The sequence below is a fragment of the Lycium barbarum genome, chromosome 10 (assembly GCF_019175385.1).
Source record: "Lycium barbarum isolate Lr01 chromosome 10, ASM1917538v2, whole genome shotgun sequence".
In the NCBI taxonomy this organism is placed as follows: Eukaryota; Viridiplantae; Streptophyta; class Magnoliopsida; order Solanales; family Solanaceae; genus Lycium; species Lycium barbarum.
Genome location: NC_083346.1, coordinates 11,559,612 through 11,582,190, shown reverse-complemented (window position 1 = coordinate 11,582,190; position 22,579 = coordinate 11,559,612). Strand labels below are relative to the sequence as shown.

The 22,579-nt window shown below is 36.2% G+C and overlaps 1 protein-coding gene and 1 long non-coding RNA gene across 3 annotated transcripts; one reads left to right on the top strand and one right to left on the bottom strand.

Moving 5' to 3' along the window:
* The first annotated feature begins 9,151 nt into the window (after positions 1-9,151).
* LOC132615402 (pleiotropic drug resistance protein 2-like) lies at positions 9,152-21,826 on the top strand. Of its 2 annotated transcripts, none has more exons than XM_060330008.1 (20): positions 9,152-9,259; positions 9,390-9,953; positions 10,031-10,151; positions 10,346-10,434; positions 10,655-10,739; positions 15,071-15,361; positions 15,427-15,517; positions 15,601-16,501; positions 16,668-16,828; positions 16,989-17,092; positions 17,166-17,331; positions 17,412-17,510; positions 18,435-18,565; positions 19,115-19,447; positions 19,628-19,918; positions 20,002-20,085; positions 20,181-20,314; positions 20,405-20,632; positions 20,733-21,243; positions 21,336-21,826. In XM_060330008.1, the coding sequence occupies exons 2-20, from the start codon at positions 9,544-9,546 to the stop codon at positions 21,603-21,605; spliced, it is 4,500 nt and encodes a 1,499-aa protein (XP_060185991.1). In that variant the 5' UTR covers positions 9,152-9,259; positions 9,390-9,543; the 3' UTR covers positions 21,606-21,826. The 2 variants fall into 2 exon arrangements, with proteins under 2 accessions (XP_060185991.1, XP_060185992.1); XM_060330009.1 differs by lacking the exon at positions 9,152-9,259 and having other exon boundaries at positions 9,290-9,953; positions 20,733-20,904; positions 20,989-21,243; positions 21,336-21,823.
* On the bottom strand, positions 10,775-13,688 carry LOC132615407 (uncharacterized). The gene is made up of 3 exons (XR_009572682.1): positions 13,477-13,688; positions 12,312-12,377; positions 10,775-11,384 (listed from the first exon to the last, which is right to left on the bottom strand). It is a non-coding gene; the product is annotated as an uncharacterized LOC132615407 (long non-coding RNA).
* Positions 21,827-22,579: the final 753 nt, after the last annotated feature.

Genomic DNA, 22,579 nt, shown 5'->3' with positions numbered 1-22,579 from the left:
TAAATTGACATTATAGTTAATAACAATAACCTAACCAATTTGCTGTGGGTCCAGTCCCCTATCTCATATTTTAAGAAAGGAAAATTTTTCTTCCTTTGACAAATTATACATTGGCAACAATTGTGGACTTGGCTAACAAGCCAATTTCTTTGTTCACATTTTCATGATGTAAGCGTTTACCTCATCATAATCGTGATGTAAGCGCTTACCTCACCATAGGAAATTCATTCCTATAAATAGGCAGCTTATGGTTCATTTGTAACACACCAAAATCTCAGACAATACATCTGAGTGAGAGCAAAGTGAGGTATTCCATAGACTGTAAGAAAATAGTCTGTGAAGAAAAATAGAGTGTGAGTGATATTGTAGTGAGGTGGGAAAAATCAAAGGAGTGTTTTTCTTTTTTTGAGTGTGTAGTGGTCTTTGGAGTATTTATACTCGTGACTACACAGTGTAAAATTCCTTACTATAGTGATATCAGCTGCTCCTCTTGGCCGTGGTTTTTCCCTTATTCAGAAGGGTTTCCACGTAAAATCTTGGTGTCATTATTGCTGCATTTTATTCTTGTTGATTTAACCATAACTTAGTGTTCCGCGTTTATCACTAATACCGTGAATATTATTTTTGCGGGTCTATTTTATTCCCATCAGGTGGTATCAGAGCCAAGGTTTTGTCTGAGTATGCTCTGTGGTTGCAGCACAGTCTGAACTTCCACATCAGAAAAGAATTACTTTGGTCTTCGAATAAAACAGTATTTGTATTTGTGATAAACAATGGAAGCCAACACTAGTAGAATGGTTACTTTGAGTGGCGTAAATTATGCCATTTGGAAGGGCAAAATGGAAGATTTGCTCTATGTCAAGAATTTTCATCAACCTGTCTTTGGAAATAAAAAGCCTGATAATAAATTAGATGAAGAGTGGAATTTGTTGCATCGGCAGGTTTGCGGCTTTATTAGACAGTGGGTTTGACGATAATGTGTTGAACCATATTTCTGGAGAGACACATGCTCGGACCCTATGGGAGCATCTTGAAAGTTTGTATGCTCGAAAAACTGGTAACAACAAGATGTTTCTGATAAAGCAAATGCTGAGTTTAAAATACCACGATGGTTCCGCAATGACAGATCATCTGAATATTTTTCAGGGGATCATGAACCAGTTATCTGCTATGGGCATTAATTTTGATGAAGAAATTCAAGGCTTGTTTCTACTTGGTTCCCTACCAGATTCTTGGGAAATTATTAGAACTTCATTATCAAATTCTGCTCCGGATGGTGTGATCTCTGTGGATCTTGCCAAGAGCAGTCTTTTAAATGAAGAGATGAGAAGAAAATCTCAAGGTTCCTCCTCATCAGATGTCTTGGTGACTGACACTAGGGGGAGAGGCAAGAATCGTGGTTCTCAAAATAGAGAACATCATAGAAGCAAATCCAGAAGCAGACTTAAAGATATTGATTGCTATCATTGCAGGAAAAAAGGGCACACAAAGAAGTTCTGCCGGATTTTGAAAAAGGAAAATAGAGATAAGGAGGAAAAGAAAGAAGATGGCAATCGTGTTGCCGCTGTCACTATAGAAGATCTTGTTACTGTCCTTGATGCGGATCTGATAAACATTGCTTGTGATGAGTCAAGCTGGGTTGTGGACAGTGGTGCCGCATCTCATGTGACATCAAGGAAGGAATTTTTCTCATCCTATACTCCGGGTGACTTTGGAACTTTGAGTATGGGTAATGAGACTGTATCCAGGATGGCTGGTGTTGGAACGATTTGTTTGAAAACTAGTATTGGAACTAAACTAGTTTTAAACAATGTAAAGCATGCACCTGATGTTCGTTTGCACTTGATCTCTGTTGGTGTTTTGGATGATGAGGGATATGTCAGTACCAATGGTGCTGGAAAGTGGAAGCTTACTAAAGGTTCCATGATTGTGGCTCGTGGCGAAAAGCGTCGTGGTCTATACTGGACTACGGCCTCTACCTGTGTTGATATGGTGAATGCAGTTGAGAGCAATAGCTCTTCAACGTTATGGCATAAGAGTCTTAGCCACATTAGCGAGAAAGGACTAAATGTTCTGGCCAAAAAGAAATTATTGTCAAATTTCGAAAGTGCTAAATTAGAAAAGTGTGAGCACTGCTTGGCTGGAAAACAAAATAGAGTTTCTTTCAAGTCTCATCCTTCTTCAAGAAAGACAGAGTTGCTTGAGTTGGTGCATTCAGATATATGTGGTCCACTGAAGACAAGGACTTTGGGTGGTGCACTTTATTTTTCTACCTTTATTGATGATTGCTCAAGGAAACTTTGGGTCTACGTCTTAAAGACTAAAGACCAAGTGTTGGGTGTCTTTAAGCAGTTTCAGGCCTCAGTTGAAAGATAAACTGGAAAGAAGCTGAAGTGTATTCGTACTGATAACGGTGGTGAATATTGTGGACCGTTTGACGAATACTGCAAGCAACAGGGTATCAGACACCAGAAGACTCCTCAGCTTAATGGTTTAGCAGAGAGGATGAACAAGACCTTGATGGAAAGAGTCAGATGTTTGCTTTCTGAAGCAAAGTTGTCGAATTCCTTTTGGGGTGAGGCATTGTTGACCGCCGCACATGTTATTAATCTATCCCCTGCGGTTGCTTTGGAAAGTGATGTTCCAAACAGAGTCTGGTATGGCAAGGATGTTTCCTATGACCACTTAAAAGTGTTTGGTTGCAAAGCTTTTGTACATGTGCCTAAAGATGAGAGGTCAAAATTAACTGCCAAGACAAGGCAGTGCATCTTCATTGGTTATGGCTTTGATGAGTTTGGTTACAGGCTATATGATCCAACTGAGAAGAAGGTCGTGAGAAGCCGTGATGTTATCTTCATGGAGGATCAAACCATTGAAGATATTAACAAAGCGGAGAAGATAAAATGTTCAAGTTCTGAAGGTTCAGTTAATCTTGATCAAGTTCCTCATACAAATGTTGATGACGTTGGTGGGCTCGATGACGATGGTGATGCCCAGAATCATGTTCCAAATCAGCATGTTGATGATGATAACGATGCTGCTATTGATGAGATAGATGCTCATACTCATGAAGTCGTGGATGAGTCAGATATTCCACTTAGAAGGTCTACTAGACAGTATGTTCCTTCTTCCCGTTATTCACCTAATGAGTATGTATTACTCACTGATGGGGGAGAACCTGAATGTTATGAGGAGGCCATGAAAGATGAGCACAAGGATCAATGGATTGAAGCCATGCAAGATAAGATGAAATCTCTGCGTGAGAACCATACTTATGAGTTGGTAAAATTGCCTAAGGGCATGAGAGCTTTGAAGAACAAGTGGGTGTTCAAAGTTAAAGTCGAAGAACACAGTTTGAAGCCCAGATACAAAGCTAGATTGGTTGTTAAGGGATTTGGTCAAAGGAAAGGTATTGACTTTGACGAAATCTTTTCTCCTGTCGTGAAATGTCCTCCATTCGAACAGTTCTTGGTTTGACTGCTAGTCTTGATTTGGAGATTGAGCAGATGGATGTGAAGACTGTTTTTCTTCACGGTGACTTAGAAGATGAGATTTATATGGAACAACCTGAGGGCTTCAAGGCAAAAGGTAAAGAAAATCTTGTATGCAAACTCAAGAAGAGTCTATATGGATTGAAGCAAGCTCCCAGACAGTGGTACAAGAAGTTTGAGTCTGTTATGGGGGAGCAAGGCTACAAGAAGACTTCTTCAGATCACTGTGTGTTTGTACAAAGATTTTCTGATGATGACTTTATCATCCTTCTGCTATATGTGGATGATATGTTGATTGTAGGCAAAAATGCTTCCAGGATTGACGAGTTGAAGAAACAATTGAGTAAGTCTTTTGCAATGAAAGACTTGGGTCATGCTAAGCAGATTTTGGGCATGAGAATTACTCGTTCGAGAGATGAAAAGAAGCTTTATTTGTCGCAGAAAAAGTACATAGAACGTGTACTAGAGCGCTTCAATATGAAGAGTGCTAAGTGGGTTAGCACACCTCTTCCTGGTCATCTGAAATTGAGCAAAAAGATGTGTCCTACAACAACAGAGGAAAAAAGAGAGAATGGCCAAGATTCCTTATTCCTTTGTCGTCGGAAGTTTAATGTATGCAATGGTATGCACTCGACCAGATATTGCTCATACAGTCGGTGTTGTTAGCAGATTTCTCGAAAATCCAGGGAAAGAGCATTGGGAAGCTGTGAAGTGGATACTCAGGTATCTAAGAGGAAGCTCAGATGAATGCTTGTGTTTTGGAGGATCAAATCCAATTTTGAAGGGCTATACAGATTCTGATATGGCAGGTGACCTTGATAACAGAAAATCCACTACTGGATATTTGTTTACTTTTTCAAGGGGAGCTATATCATGGCAGTCGAAGTTGCAGAAGTGTGTCGCACTGTCTACAACGGAAGCGGAGTATATTGCAGCTACTGAAGCTGGCAAAGAGATGATATGGCTCAAGAGATTCCTTCAAGAACTCGGATTCCAGCAAATGGAGTATGTTGTCTATTGTGACAGTCAAAGTGCAATAGACTTGAGCAAGAACTCCATGTACCATGCGAGAACAAAACACATCGATGTCAGATATCATTGGATTCGTGAGCAATTGGAAAGCGAATTGTTCCAAGTCAAGAAGATTCACACGAATGAAAATCTTGCAGATATGCTGACCAAGGCGGTACCGAGAGACAAGTTCGAATCGTGCAAAGAACTTGTCGGCATGCACTCAAATTAGAAGCCAGTGTACCCTCCTTCAGGTGAATGGGACTGGAGGGGGAGATTTGTGGGGTCCAGTCCCCTGTCCCATATTTTAAGAAAGGAAGATTTTTCTTCCTTTGACAAATTATACATTGGCAACAATTGTGGACTTGGCTAACAAGCCAATTTCTTTGTTCACATTTTCATGATGTAAGCGCTTACCTCATCATAATCGTGATGTAAGCGCTTACCTCACCATAGGAAATTCATTCCTATAAATAGGCAGCTTATGGTTCATTTGTAACACACCAAAATCTCAGACAATACATCTGAGTGAGAGCAAAGTGACGTATTCCATAGATTGTAAGAAAATAGTCTGTGAAGAAAAATAGAGTGTGAGTGATATTGTAGTGAGGTGGGAAAAATCAAAGGAGTGTTTTTCTTTTTTTGAGTGTGTAGTGGTCTTTGGAGTATTTATACTCGTGACTACACAGTGTAAAATTCCTTACTATAGTGATATCAGCTGCTCCTCTTGGCCGTGGTTTTTCCCTTATTCAGAAGGGTTTCCACGTAAAATCTTGGTATCATTATTGCTGCATTTTATTCTTGTTGATTTAACCATAACTTAGTGTTCCGCGTTTATCACTAATACCGTGAATATTATTTTTGCGGGTCTATTTTATTCCCATCATTTGCTTCATCGGGAGACTCGAATAAATACTATATATATATATATATATATATATTATGGAGTCCAAGTAAAAAACACATTAACATATATACAAAATGACGAAGCAATCTAAAATTTAATTTTGAATAAGACTTTTGTCATGAATCCATTTAGGATCTACTAAAATTTTACCTTATATAAATCAGGTCCTTATATAATTTTTTTTTGTTTTACATTAGATAAAATTGCAATTTAATTATTTGCTAAGTCAACTAGAAAAAGAATAAGAGAATCGAACTCCTAATATAATTCAGTCTCAAATTAAAATCGTAATACTTTCATATCAATTTCCAAAGACAAGTCCATATGATTAGATCATTGAATTCTTAATTACTCAATAGATATAGAGCAAACAAACTAAAAGACAAGTGATGTTGGGCACTTAGCACTATAAGTCGGTCACCCAAACACACACACACACACACACACACACACACATATATATATATATATATATATATATATATATATATATATATATATATATATATATATATATATATATATATATAATAGAAAATTGAAATATTTTTAAATATATAAATAACATTTAGAGTTTTAAAGTCAAGTATGATTTTACATTTTTATTTCCTAGAATATTGATAAATAATCGATTTCTATTCTCAATATTCTTTTAAACATTAAGTTATTTCACTTTTAAAATAAATAATTATCGACGGAAAGAGAAAAATTTGCCGCTAATCCAATTTAGGGACGGATTAACAACAAATTATTTAACATAAATTAGCTGTGAGAAATTTAGGGACGGGTTAGCGATAAAGTTCGTATCTAAGTCCAAGTTCCTATATAGTGTTCATTGTCAAAAGAGGTACGCGCTTTGGTCACGCGCAAAGCGCATACGTTGAAACTAGTTACAGAATAATTATAAGCGTACTGTTTGGTTGCACAAGTGTAATTACACAATTTGATTAAATTTTAAAATTAAAATTAATAATAATATTTGACAACTATGTGCCTTTATAAATGGTACTAAATTGAATATTTAAGATACATATTGTTTCTTGAAAATATATTAATTAGTAATCATATATTGTAACTAATATTGTAAAAATAATTGATATATATTTTTTATATTAAAATTAAAATATTTTAATTTAATTAAAAACGTACAATTTGTAAGAATATCATGGAAGCATGTTTGAGAAAAAGATCAATATTTATAAATATAATTTCATAACATTATTTAAGCGATTGACAAAAAAATAATCCATCAATTCTAATTGAAAAATGAACGACATGAAATGTGAAATAACAAGTCAGTACTACTAAAGCATATAAATTGGAACCAAGCAAACATGTCAAACTGTGTAATTACACCCAATTTCAATTCTCTTGTGGCTTTCCAAACAGGCTCTAAAAGAAATGTGATACAATTATTAGATGATATACATTTTTATAGAGTAAAGAATATAAAGAGACTCCTAATTGTTTTTACTATTATTGTGGAAGATGAAGAAGAAAATAAACGAAAATGGGAATTAATAGTAAAAATGGTTCTGATTGATAATGAATTTTTATTTTATAACTGGCATCATTCTTAAGACAATTCATTGTATATTTTGTAGAGTCAAATGAAAGAAGGGAATGTATAAGGACTATGCAAAAACTATTTAAGTGAAATAAAGAAGGGAATTAATTAACAGGACGGTGGAAAAATCAATTACTACCGTGGAATACGAAAGGGAAAAAATTGAAATGTGAATTACAAACACTTAACATTATCAATTGATAATGTATGTGAATAATTATGATTAGAAACGTCTTTGGATTGTAATAAAGGAGAATATGAATGCTTATGTACAACCGGCCTAATCATATTGAATTTAGTGTGCAGCATTAAAGTACTGGTGTTCAACTTCTAATTCACCCGTTCAGCTTTTGTAATTAAGAAATAATTTAATTCAAGTTCTTTTTACTGAATGGGTGAAATGGTATAATTGGATATTTAATTAGATTCTGATTTAGTGCAGGGGTAAAATTGTAATCCAACTTTGAAGGTAGAAACTTCCATTTTTAGTATAAAATGATATGATGATGATGATATGTGTGTGTCGTCATACTTCTACTTTCAAGAGTTGAAACTTTTTGAGTTTGATTAAGTCACGGTAATTAATAATTTAAAATACTCTCTCCATTCATTTTTATTTGTCCACTATACAAAAAATATATTTTGACTTTTACTAGTCACTTTTAACATATCAAGAGAAACATTTTTATCATGTTTTACCCTTAGCATTAATTACTTATTCCCCAAATTATTTCCAAGACCTAAGACTAAACATCAATTAATATGGGTATTTTACATCATATCAGTTACTATTATTTCTTAAAAGTGAACAAAGGGAGTATTTAAAAGGCATATAAAAAAAATTACAGTCAAAGAAAATCTTGTTTGATTCTCAAAATCCCAACAACACAACGTAAATTAGGTTGAAGAGAGTAATAATTTTACTAAACATTTTCAAGTCTTTGCTAGAAATGCGCAAAGTAGTTTGACAAAGCCATAATACTGCTTCAAACTTCTAGACTATTTGCTAATACCCCATTTTTTTCATGCATTAATTATATATGTAAAGCCTAACTATTTTTTTTTTTTGTCAACCCTACTGAAACGCTCTACCATGCTAACTAACACCCATCATATACACACTTTAATGTATAAATCTTCAAGTGTTCATCAGATCATTAATCAACCCCATGAAGTATTTGAATATTTTTCATTGTTATAGTTATATATATGTACAGGTACATTTCTGAGTTTTTGCACTATTTTAGTTTTCCTTTTTTTTTTTTTTTTTAATTCCCATTTTTGTCTGTTCATTATTATGGTTATACGTCGTTTCACTTTTGCCTACTTCTTTCTCATGCATGATAGATCGTTATTTTTCTTTTTTTTAGTTGAAACGTGAAAGGTTTGCTTTAATTAACTGTTCCATATTATAACTATATATGGAATTATTAAAGAAAGTTTTGATCATTGTGGGGGTCCACTGTTAAAACCGTGAATTTCCCATTTTGAGTATGTTTTCTGAATTACGTAACTCAGGTTTTATAGCAAGTTAGAGAATTTGGAGTAATGTACTATATGTTAACAAATAAAGGCGTAGATAGGTTCTGGATTCTTTAAAATGTACAGCTTACTAGTTTCTTGATAAATTATTTATACATAGTGAATTTTTTTTTTTGACCTGCTTTGTTTTCGCTTTATCTTGAGCCGAGAGTCTATCGGAAACAACCTCTCTACCTGCAAAGATCGGGTTAAGGTCTGCGAACGCTCTACCCTCCTCAGACCCCACTTGTGGGATTATTCGGGATATATTGTTGTTGTTGTTGTTGTTGTTGTTGTATATGAAGTGAATTTTTAAACACAAATACAGAGTTTGAGCCACACTATTGGATTCTGTCGAACAAATAGATGAAGCTCTAGCTCTGCCGCTGATAACAAAATTGTTGATAGTAGTTTTAAAGTTTTGTTGGAAGTTAGAGAATTTCCCATTTTGAGTATGTTTTCTGAATTAGGCAACTGGGGTTTTGTTGGAAGTTAGAGAATTGGAATAATGTTACATATGTTAACAAACTTGTTGTAGTAGTTTTTTAATGATCATGCAATAATTAAGACTAAAATTAGAAAAAATTCTCTACAATTGACTGTGTATATATTTACTGGTACATTTCTGGATTCGTGTATAATCCTCAATTCATTCTTTATTTTTTCCTTGTTCCCATTTTGTCTGAAAAGTTGCTCTAATTATTAACTGATCCATTAAAACTGTATGCAATTTACAGAAAGTTGGAAAATCTGTTGATCTTTGTGAGTCCATTCTTAAAAATGTGAATTTCCAATTTTGAGTTTGTTTTCGGAATTAGGTTACTCAGGTTTATTGGATGTTAGAGAATTGGAGTAATGTGTATGTTAACAAAAAATTGTTCTCTGTTTACAGGTTTGATCAAGTGAATTTCAATCTTTTGTGGGTGGCAGAAAGCTCATTGAAAAAGAGGATTTAAAGGGTGCCTTTTTGTTTTTGAGTTCTTGGAGAGGGTAAAATCGATCGAATTAGATAGATATCCCTTTAACATAGGTCATCGAAAAACGGAATGGAGGGAACATTAGGCCGGGATGAGCTGGCCAAGTCAATGAGCCAGCGGTCCATGAGTAGGAGCGGGCCGAGGATGACTATTGGATCAGTGAGTTCAAGGAGCTGGGCATCAGCTGGTGTTAGGGAAGTGTTTACTGCACCAAGAGGTGATGTTTTTGAGAGAAGTGCAAGGGAAAATGAGGATGAAAAAGAGCTCAAATGGGCTGCTATTGAGAGACTTCCTACTTATGATAGGTTGAGGAAAGGGATTTTGAGGCAAACATTGGATGATGGAAACATTGATTATCATGAAGTTGATCTTGTCCATCTTGGATTACAAGACAGGAAACAGCTTTTGGAAAGTGTTCTTAAATTCGTCGAAGAAGATAATGAGAGGCTCCTTCGTAGATTCAGAGATAGGACCGATAGGTAAGTGAATATAAAAAGGGTAACACATTTCCTTGATCTTAGTAATTTATGTGTTAATCAACTTTTGCATGGAACAGGGTTGGAATTGAGATCCCAAAAATCGAAGTTCGGTTTGAGCATCTTTGTATTGATGGAGATGCATATGTTGGATCTAGAGCAATGCCTACTCTCTGGAATGCTTCCATCAATTTTGTAGAGGTAATATTTCATTTAATCTAAATTTGATCTACAATAATTTAGATTGATATTATATTGACAACAATGCCTTTGTAGTTTTGCTGTACTAGTTACAGTTTTTATTCGTCGTTGTATTGTTAAACATTAGCTGACAAAATTTGGTACTTGTACTGGTGAATTGATTTTTTTTTTTTTTTCATATCCAAATCTCATAGGGGTTTCTTCAAAAGATCAAGATTGTCCCTTCAAAGAAAAGAGGTGTCAACATACTGAGCGATGTGAATGGAATCATAAGACCCTCAAGGTACGTTTATGAAACTACAGTTGCATTTAGAATTACTTATGAATCTAAATTATGGACAGTGAAGGATTCTAGGTATATCTCAATTAGTTTACCATTGGGTTAAAAAAAAAAAAAAAAAACAATATACATCACTTTATTTAGTCTTATTTAGCATAGTTGTGATGGCCGTTATGGAGATTGGAACTTCTACATTGATTCTGTGGTTCTTGCATTTTTATAGGATGACACTACTTTTGGGGCCTCCTGGTGCTGGGAAAACTACATTGCTAAAAGCACTTGCTGGGGTGCCAGACAAAGACCTAAGAGTGAGTGACTTTTGAACTTTTAATATGTGACCTGAAAGTTGAAAAAAACACTAGGTGATTTCTTTCCATCTGTCCTAGTCTTGGTGGATAGAGTTACTTGGTACCTATTGCTGGTGGGAGGTAGCAGTGTCACGACCCAGCCCCGTAGGCCGTGACTGGCGCCCTAGTTGGGTACCCTGACGTATTTATTCAATCAAATCACACACAATAGCATATACGGCCATAAATACTCTATGCCGTCTCAAACCATATCAAACTGTTCAAACACATCTCAACGCAACCGTATGCGGATATATATATATATATATATATATATGTCAAAAAGCCGGCAAGGCTATCAAATGACACAACGGCCCAAAACATATACAGAATGCACGCCGACAAGGCTACCATAACCATATAGGATCCTACAATCGCATCTGAACAGAAGTAGGCGCACACACCCACAAATACGTCTACAGACCTCTAAACAGACCAGTCAAAACATATGGCGGGACAGGGCCCCGCCGTACCCCTGATCAAATATATACATACACAGCGAACAAAATATATATACCAAAATGTAGGCTCTGGAATGAGAAGAGCACTCCAAATAGCAGAAGAGGGTGTCCTAGACTGGTGGATCACCAAACTGTGCGTCTGTACCTGCGGGCATGAAACGCAGCCCCCGAAGAGAGGGGGTCAGTACGAAATATGTACTGAGTATGCAAAGCAGAATATACAGAAGCAAACCTGAGACATAAACGAAATAGTAGTACAAAGAATATGTACAAATCCAACGTATCAAAATGTTTACTTTAAAAATATGTAAGTCATGCAGAAGGTACAGAAGAATATGGTCGCCCGCCCGTCGATGGCGCCATAACACAGCATAACACCGGAAAGGTTTCTAACCTCCGAACCCCCGTCACATATCATAACACAACATAACGTCATACACACCATAACATCATATATAAGTGGAACCCGACCCTCTTTGGCGAGTAGCTCGGTGAACCATAAGCACAGCATAACTCCGGAGTATATCAAAGTGCGCACGACAACATAACCGGCTCGGGACTCGGCGAAGGGATAACAGAATGCACGAGTAGAGTCGTGAGTAGTCATATGCACAAAATCATTATCACAAACTCAAACATAAGTAAAAATGATCATATTCGAAATCGGAATAATAGTCATACCAAATTCTTTCAAAAGTTCTCCGAATCGCATAAAGGAAAGTCGCGGGACCCACGAACGGGCATTGACCCGAGTCGGGCCCGCCTATGGAAATCATACTCATTATACATCATGCAATTCCTATAAAAATATTGGAACAATCCGAGCCTTTATGCGAAAGATATGACATTCAAAAGTTATGGAATTCTCTAAACAAACTTTTTGTGCAACATTTGGAAAACGATTATTTCGAAGACATAATGGTTCATATTCTTATCAAATCATGCATAAGAGTGCCAAGAATTATATAAGGATCATATCATGCTCGGATTTCGAATTTGAAATTCCCTTAAGGCTCTAATCTAGCCTATGTAAACTAAGGCATGCCAAAAGAAGGAAGGTTGCTTTACATACCTCGAACGCCCTCCAAGATAGCCAACCTAAAGTTAATCCCAATCTACTCCTCGGGCTCCCCAAGGTCTACAAATATGCCAACGAATATCCAATATTAATCATAGGCACTTAAGCAATTATTTATTCCAAACTATCGCTAAATTCTACAGAAAATTCGGCAGCATTTCCCCTGTAAATAGGCCATCCCGAGAATTTAACTCGCTCAAAATCAACAACAACAACCACAATAACCAACCTAGCAACATCGATAATCAATTCGAAAGACAAAATAACAATAGTAACTCTCTTTTACATCATTCAACAACTTTCCAACTATTCAATTCAACGGCTTACATTCAAGCCACGATATCGCTCACACATTCAATTATCAACCTGAATCCTTACTAACAATATTCAAGGGCATTCTAACAGTTTACATAATTTTTCCAACAATCCAATAATTTTTCTCCAAGTTGGCCGAAAACAGCCCCCTAAACCGAGAACCCCACTGTGCCCACCTTCCGACTTTCAATTCATGTTTTGTATCACAATTCACAATATAACGATATCAATTCCATAAAATACACAAATTACATCAACGCACGATAACCCTCAAATCAGCCCACAAAATCTCAGCATTAATCTTGAGTCATTACATGCTCATTTCCAAACTAGAATTCATAACGACGACAATTAAAATGCTAAGCGATATTAATGCGATCTTCGACATATTATGTGGCCCACATTCGTCCACACTACACATATACATATGTTGATGGTTCTCATAGATAAAGATTGCATTAATTGCACAAAGTTCTCCAAATCAGTCCGCAACACTCACCATATCAATTTGGGACATTTAACTCTTATTTCCAACATAAAAGTCATCACAACAACCATTAAAACGTTAAGCGACATTAGTGTGTCCTTTAGCATATAGTATGACCCATATTCATCTACCACTACACAAGCATATAATGGTGATTCTTAGCCACTCTACACACTACAACAATTTAACATACTACAAGAATTAATTCATCAATCCAATTCAACACCCATATACACGGCTAGAACACCAAACACACGGCCCAACTTCATCACACCATATTTCATGATTTTCATCCATATTAACATACTACAACATGAAATAAGAGTTCACAACACATAGAACAAGAGCAAAACTTACCTTTCTTCTTCAATACCACAAATGGCTAGGGTTTGCAATTGGACACAATGAATGGTTAGATGACCCAAACAACTCTTCCACGCTACTTAGGGACTTCAATATAGTGGGTTTGTATCAAGGAATTATTTTTGAGAAGGCTAAAAATGGTCTTGGTTTTTTTTTCTCCACTTTGGCCGAGAGAGAAGGGGAGTTGTTCTTCAACTCCTCTTAATTTTTTTCTAAGTGTTGAAAGTGTGGAAGATGACTTAAGAATTCATCTTTTAAGTCCACAAAATATCTACATTGCCTTTGGCCCACACAATGTGTTGGACCAATTAAAATTGGCCACACAATGTGTGGGACCATTTCCATATACACGACCTCTATGCCCCTTTGCACAAGATTTTTAAATTCCAATTTTATGAATTGTGGTCCCAATTTTTCCTAAATGTTCAATGTCAACAATTTCATATATAACTTATGTCTCAAAATAAAATGGCTTAATACCTAGATGGACCCTTAAACTTGGCATGTTTTGTAAGATAGGCATATAAACTTATAAGGTGACCAGATAAACACTTAAACTTACTCAAAGTGTATTTTTCAAGTTTTTTCAGTTGTTTTGAAAACAAAAACTATATTTTTCAAACACTCACAATTTTCATGGCCAAACAAGCCCTAAATATATCACAAAATATTTTTTTTAAAATGCAAAAATAAGGCAAACGCATATACATGAGACTATAAATGTGCACTTAAACCAATAAATACTCGCTAATCGCAATTTTGCAGCTTTCAATTAACTCGGATTTTTTTTTTTACACTTGAATAATTAAAAAACAATAACTTTAACCAATAAAAATCCTTAAAAAAAGAAATTTCAAATTAAGAAATTTTGAAGTTCAGTATTTCAAGTGTAAAAGAAATTTCAAATTAAGAAAACTGTAAAGCCGAGAAGAAAATCCTTAAAAAAAAGAAATTTCTTAATTTGAAATTTCTTTTTTTAAGGATTTTTATTCGTTAAAGTTATTGTTTTTTAATTATTCAAGTGTAAAAAAAAAACCGAGTTAATTGAAAGCTGCAAAATTGCGATTAGCGAGTATTTATTGGTTTAAGTGCACATTTATAGTCTCATGTATATGCGTTTGCCTTATTTTTGCATTTTAAAAAAAATATTTTGTGATATATTTAGGGCTTGTTTGGCCATGAAAATTGTGAGTGTTTAAAAAATATAGTTTTTGTTTTCAAAACAACTGAAAAACTTGAAAAATACACTTTGAGTAAGTTTAAGTGTCTATCTGGTCACCTTATAAGTTTATGCCTATCTTACAAAACATGTCAAGTTTAAGGGTCCATCTGGGTATTAAGCCAAATAAAATTAAAGGTCAAAAGTCCCGACTTCAAATACCGGAATAGTCTTGGCCTTAATTTATCATAGTTAATCCGGGTTGTCCCAATGTATAAAAATACGAGACGTAACAAGCAGGTATCCCGTGGAATTAGTCGAGGTGTGCGCAAGCCGGCCCGCACACCACGGTTATCAAAAATATATATATATAGATATGGAATGAAACTTTTAATTCAGTGGTGTTTTGCTGACCATGTGTTCTTTTAGGTGAATGGAAGAATTAGTTACTGTGGTCATGAACTATCAGAGTTCATCCCTCAAAGGACATGTGCTTATATTAGTCAGCATGACATTCACCATGGAGAGATGACAGTTAGAGAGACGTTGGATTTTGCAGGACGTTGTTTAGGAGTTGGAACAAGATATGAACTCCTTACGGAATTGGCAAGACGTGAAAAGGATGCAGGAATAAAACCTGATCCTGAGATGGATGCATTTTTTAAAGCAACAGCTTTTGCAGGCCAAGAATCTAGTCTGGTCACTGACTATGTTCTTAAGGTTAGACTCGTAATAATTCCTGCATGTGCAAACTACCCAGAACTGATTATTGAAGTGAATTACAGATACTCGGGATGGATATATGTGCTGATATATTGGCCGGTGATGATATGAGAAGGGGTATCTCTGGTGGACAGAAAAAGCGGCTCACAACAGGTATGCCACGTCAATCAAGGGAAGAGCATCACATGCGCCTTGTGACAACATTTAATGTGAAATTGGCTTTTCACTGAATGCAGGAGAAATGTTGGTTGGCCCTGCTAATGTTTTCTTCATGGATGAAATATCAACTGGCCTCGACAGTTCAACCACATTCCAAATTGTGAAATACATGAGGCAGATGGTCCATATCATGGATGTAACCATGATAATCTCTCTTCTTCAACCTGCACCAGAAACCTATGATCTTTTCGATGACATTATATTGCTTTCTGAGGGAAAAGTAGTCTACCAAGGTCCACGTGAGAATGTCCTGGAGTTTTTCGAGAGTATTGGGTTCAAATGCCCAGAAAGGAAAGGAGTTGCTGACTTTCTGCAAGAGGTTACTTCACTTAAGGACCAAGAACGATATTGGTTCAGAACAAATGAACCTTACCGATATATTTCAGTGACTGAATTTGCAGAACGCTTTAGCAATTTTCATGTCGGGCAACAGCTTTCTGATGATCTTCGAGTTCCTTATGACAAAAGCAAAGCCCATCCTGCAGCACTGGTTACTGATAAGTATGGTATCTCCAACATGGAACTCCTCAAGGCATGCTTATCGAGGGAATGGCTATTGATGAAGCAAAATTCCTTCTTATACATATTTAAGACATTCCAGATCACTGTGATGTCAATAGTTACCTTCACAGTATTCTTTAGGACAGAGATGAAAACTGGTCAGATAGCAGATGGAGGCAAATTTTATGGTGCCTTGTTTTTCAGCCTCATCAATATAATGTTTAATGGTACAGCAGAGATGGCACTTACCATTTTCAGACTTCCTGTGTTCTTTAAACAGAGAGATTCTTTGTTCTACCCAGCTTGGGCTTTTTCTTTTCCCATTTGGCTTTTAAGAATTCCACTTTCTTTTGTGGAATCACTGATATGGGTCGTACTTACTTATTATACCATCGGGTTTGCTCCTGCTGCTAGTAGGTATGTTCTCAGTTCACTCCTAACAACCAAAAAATAAGATGTGGCGTACTTGTTAGGCTAATGAATCATGATACTTGGTCAATGTGAATTTATGGTGCACATATAACAATTAGTTGAGGAACTATATGAATTCAAACTTACATTCTTGCACCTACCGAATTTTCAGGTTTTTTCGCCAATTCTTGGCATATTTTGCTTTGCATCAGGCGGCTCTGTCCCTCTTCCGTTTTATTGCTGCACTTGGAAGGACTCAAGTAGTTTCCAGCACTTTTGCAACTTTCACAATACTGATAGTCTTTGTGCTCGGTGGTTTCATCGTTGCAAAAGGTCAGTTTTCTATTACACTATTGGAATTTGGAAACTTCTCAGCTCTCTGTTACAGAGAGTTGTGTATAGTCTTGGAATATAGGTGCGCGGAGATCTTCAGAATTGAAAATTTCACATGGCATGTCCAATATTTTGAATGCATTTTTGTGTACTGGTGCAGATGACCTGGAACCATGGATGCAATGGGCCTACTACATCTCTCCTATGACGTATGGACAGAATGCAATTGCCATCAATGAGTTTCTGGACAAAAGATGGAGTACTGTAAGCTCTACCATTTTTGTTCATAAAAAGGCGGCATATATTGGTTTGACATCCTATCCCTTGCTCTTTGCAGCCCAACAATGACACGAGATTTTCTGAGCCAACAGTCGGCAAGGTTCTTCTCAAGGCAAGGAGCATGTATACAGAAGGCCATGTTTACTGGATCTGTGTTGTTGCCCTATTTGCGTTCTCGTTTTTGTTCAACTTTTGCTTTGTCATTGCACTGACATACCTAAACCGTAAGTCCCAGATAGTCTGCACTATTTAAAGTTTTAGAATCCTCTTTTGATCCTGTTCACACCTTGTAATAATAATGCAGCACTTGGAGATTCTAGATCAGTTATTTCAGATGATGACAAAAGTAAGAAAAAGAAGCGAACAGACCGGAGTTCACTCTATTCAGCTTCAATGACTGAAGGTCAAGACTCTTGTATTTATCCACTTCTCACGGCTACAGCTTTTATTTGTACAAAATGATTTCTTTATGATAAGGTAAGGTAATATTATTGATGTAATACTACCAAGGAGTACAAGCTAAAGTTCAAAAGATGTGCAAGCTCCCTGCTAATTTACATCTTTAGAGAATCCAAAAATTCTAAGAAGACACTCTATCAAACTGATCCTGCACCACTAATATAGGTTTGGTGTACATCTGACTTAACAGAAGAAAGATGCTGCTCAACAGAACACTTTCTATTCCTCTCTAGCTAGATGATCCACGTGATGTATGCATAAGGGAATGGTCCTCCAAACTTGTTTCAATCTTGTGTCAATTCGCTATCATTGCCAAGATGATAGTAGATATTAACATCCTGTGGCATTACCCAAGCATAGCTACAATGAAGCAGGAGATGGCTGATGGATTCTTGTGAGATTTCACAAGAGTCTCTTGAAAGTATCTCAAGGATTTTGTTTTCCCTGCTTGAGCTCTGATACAGAGAACACTTTTTTCGTTAACTTTTTGAAGTGATTGTATTTGACCTCTGTGAGAATCTAGGGGGAGGACTTAATAGAATCTTAGGATGTTATCCCCAAGCATGTTCCTGCATATTTGTATGCAATGAGAAAAAGACAATTAAAATAACCATGTCCTGGTACGAGTTTGGTCAATCCAGATTTGAGAATATTCATATCAATGGAATATTCATCTGCAATTAATAATTTTCTTAAATGTCTGTAAACTATATCTCAAGTGCACAATTCTGGTGGTTGTATGACCATCTGCATATGACCACCCTTCATAAATTGCAATCAAGGCTTAGACAACGATACTATGTAGGAGATGTCGAATCCTCTCTTTACTTTTACCATTTGTAAACAACTACCTGAATGATTGTTACAGGTATAGCTATGGACGTAAGGAACACTAACAGCTCAAGTAATGAAGAAGCCAAGAGAAGAGGAATGGTGCTTCCTTTCCAGCCCCTCTCCCTTGCATTTGATCATATGAATTATTATGTCGATATGCCAGCTGTAAGTAACATTTCTTTTTATTTAAACATTAACTTTGTTATGATTCAGTTCTTACGAAATATCTGGTGTTCAAGAATAGATACTTCTCAAGGAATTTCTAACAATCTTATGGAAGCTGGACTTTGATAATATATATGTGTGCGCGCTCATGCATCTCTCTCTCTCTCTCCTCTGTATGAGTGCGTGTGTCTTAAAGTTATGTGTGTTTGTTAGTCAACTACTCTTTAGACCTACAGGCCAACTTCTCCAGTCTAAAAGAAAACTGTGATACAGCAATAACATGTCATGTTTGCAAAGAACTGATTGTTAGGGCTATTCAGAACTTTTTATTTGATTTGCATGATTAGTACCATGTTCTAATGATCATTTAGCTAACTAGTGGGAAATGTTTCCTAACAATCTAATAGAGATTCCTTTCAAAGTTCCTAAAAGAATAAGCTTTCTTGAGTTACCAAACAAACGTGTTGAATTTTTGAGTTATTATTATAAAGGCAGGGGAGGAATGGAATATGAACTTCTGTGGCTTATACGATTCTGGTACTTTATCAGGAAATGAAAGTCCAAGGAGTTGAGGATACTCGTCTCCAATTGTTACGAAATGTTAGTGGTGCTTTCAGGCCCGGAGTTCTAACGGCTTTAGTTGGTGTAAGTGGTGCTGGAAAGACCACATTGATGGATGTCTTAGCAGGAAGGAAAACAGAAGGCTCCATTGAAGGAAGCATCAGCATTTCTGGTTATCCAAAGAATCAATCTACTTTTGCTCGCATAAGTGGTTATTGTGAACAGAATGATATTCATTCTCCACATGTTACTGTTTATGAATCATTAGTATACTCAGCTTGGTTGCGTCTCTCTCCAGATGTAAAAGAACATACACGGAAGGTGGGCTCGCTTATCTTATCCTTTTACATTGTATTGTCAGTGAAGTCTTTGTGCTTCTGATTATCCTCTTGAACATTGTTATCTTCATGAAAGAAATCTACTCTATTTTTTGTTAAAAAACCTGATAGTTTTCATAGAAAAGGAGGTCAAGGACTGACTTCAACTTTCGGTCCTGTTTAGAATTTTGTGGAAGAAGTAATGGAGCTAGTCGAGTTGAATCCTCTGAGGGACTCCCTAGTTGGCCTTCCAGGGGTAGATGGCCTCTCAACTGAACAGAGAAAGAGGCTGACCATAGCTGTAGAGCTGGTGGCAAATCCATCTATTATTTTCATGGATGAACCGACATCAGGACTTGATGCTAGAGCTGCAGCAATTGTGATGCGAACTGTAAGGAACACCGTGGATACAGGGAGAACTGTTGTCTGCACCATCCACCAGCCAAGCATAGATATCTTTGAAGCATTTGATGAGGTAGTTCTTACAAGCAATGTAGGATTTCATAACTTGTGATGCACCTGGTCTTCTCATAATCATGTCTAATGATTTTCTTGCAGCTGTTATTGATGAAAAGAGGAGGACAAGTGATATATGCAGGGCCTCTTGGTCATCATTCTCACCTACTGATAGAGTATTTTCAAGTGAGGATCATATCTTTATTAAATTATGGGGGTGGGGGTCTATTAGAACAAATCAACAACTAAAGAGCTTTTTTTTTTTCTTTTTTTTTTTTAAGGCTGTTCCTGGGGTTCCTAGAATCAAAGAGGGAATCAATCCTGCTACCTGGATGCTGGACATCTCGGCTACGGCTGTTGAGGCTCAACTTCAAGTAGAGTTTGCCGACATTTATGCCAACTCTGAGCTGTATAGGTAATTTAGAAGATTGAACAGTTGTATTTTTATTTTTCTTCTGGTTTGGTATGACTAATCCTTTGACCTGTCTTACTCGGTTTTTTGCAGGAGGAATCAAGAACTTATCAAAGAACTAAGCATTCCTGCGCCAGGATCCCAAGATCTTCATTTCCCCACAGAATTCTCCCAACCGTTTTTTGAACAGTGCAAGGCTTGCTTTTGGAAACAACACTTGTCCTATTGGAGGCATCCACAGTATAATGTTATTCGGTTTGCTATGACAATAATGATAGGAGTAATATTTGGAATCATTTTTTGGAATAAGGGGAACCAACTGTGAGTAATCTTTCCTTGAGTCCCAAAATTAACATTGCGCAATAACAATATTTCTATATGTGTCATCACTTTTTTCCTTATAGAGTAATTATGATAACAGGTCCAAACAACAAGACCTGTTAAATATAATTGGAGCTATTTATGCTGCTGTTATGTTCCTCGGTGGAACTAATACTTCAGCCGTGCAGTCTGTTGTTTCTGTAGAAAGGACAGTCTTTTATCGAGAAAAAGCAGCAGGAATGTTTTCAGCACTCCCTTATGCATTTGCGCAGGTAACAGTAATTAAACCTATACTGTTAAATTTCGAGAAAATCAATTGCTCATTGAGAAGTAATCCATACTTATGCCATATGCAGGTGGTCATAGAGACAATCTATATCGCGATTCAAACTTTTATTTACAGCCTTATTATTTATGCAATGATTGGGTTCCACTGGACGGCTGGAAAGTTCTTTTTGTTCTACTTTTTTGTTTTTATGTGCTTCGTCTACTTCACGATGTATGGAATGATGCTTGTTGCACTCACTCCGAACTACAACATTGCTGCCATCATAATGTCTTTTTTCCTCAGCTTTTGGAACTTGTTCTCTGGTTTCCTCATTTCAAGAACGGTAAGTAAACCAACCACTGTATGATCAAAATAATAAGATGTAAGATCTTAAATATCGCATTTTTTCTGATGAAATCATAATTGCATATACAGCAAATTCCTATATGGTGGAGGTGGTATTATTGGGGTTCTCCAGTGGCATGGACAATATATGGCCTTGTAACGTGTCAAGTAGGCGACAACAACAACACCATTGAGATACCAGGAGGCGGTGACGTATCAGTAAAGTTGTATCTGAAGGACAGCTATGGTTTTGAGTATGACTTCCTGGGAGTTGTTGCTGCAGTCCATGTTGCTTGGGCAGTTTTCTTCAGCTTTATTTTTGCTTATGCCATCAAATTCTTGAATTTCCAAAGGAGATAAGTGAAACTTGAAGTTAGACTAGGATTTCGCTACACAGAAAATGTGCATAAGCTAGGCAAAGAAAGAATTTTTTGGAGAATTATAGCTACTACTCTAACAAATTTCAGAATTTTTGGTCACTGAGCTCATTTCATGGTTGCACAGAAATTATTCTTGTGTATCAAATTCTTCATATTTTATGTTGTTGAGGAATTTCCTGACAGGCGTCATTTTCGTGAACCTTCGTGATGTGATTGTATAACTCCTTCACATGACATCAGCAAAAAATATAATAACCAATCACAAATTCGAATAAAGGAGGAGGATGCAGTAGCTTGATTGCGTGTGGACAGATAATGTAATTAGGCATGACTTATAGAGCAGAATGGATATAGATGATTCTTATAACAAAACTCAATTAGTTGTTAGTTTGGATTTGGAATTGAGGCGTAATTTGCTTGGACTACTAGCATGATATAATGAGTATGTTCCATGTGGTAAATAGCTTTGAAAACTCTTTCTAACTTTTCAAGATTTCTCTTTGAGAAAATGACCAATTTCAGGATTAAAGCTAACTTCTACAACAGCTCTATTATTTTATTTTACCCTACTATATCATGTTGACATTACAAACCTAAATAATAAAGTGTTATCGCTCTAACATTTTTAACTTTTAGATAGGCATTCAACCATGGGATCAAAGTATGTAGAGATCCTGGATTCGAGTCATACAAAACCATCCATCAACGAAAAATTATAATTTCACTTAACCCATAAAAATAAATTTAGATCACACAGGAAGTTTACCAATTTAAAATTTTGCGACTTTAAATCTGTCTGTAACAGTAGAAACTTATAAATTTGAACTTTTATGATCAAGAAAAGACAAAAACTTGAATCTGTTGGAAACTCCAAAATCTGACAAAACATGGTATACAAAAGTATGATTGCCTGTAAACTCTAAAATATACTTATTCTTGGCTTTATTATCATCT

Bases quoted from the DNA above. Each gene is read 5' to 3' on its own strand.
- LOC132615402 (XM_060330008.1), top strand. From the start codon at position 9,544: ATGGAGGGAACATTAGGCCGGGATGAGCTGGCCAAGTCAATGAGCCAG. The intron at 10,435-10,654 runs GTACGTTTATGA...GCATTTTTATAG, and splicing joins GGAATCATAAGACCCTCAAG to GATGACACTACTTTTGGGGC. The intron at 10,740-15,070 runs GTGAGTGACTTT...GTGTTCTTTTAG, and splicing joins TGCCAGACAAAGACCTAAGA to GTGAATGGAAGAATTAGTTA.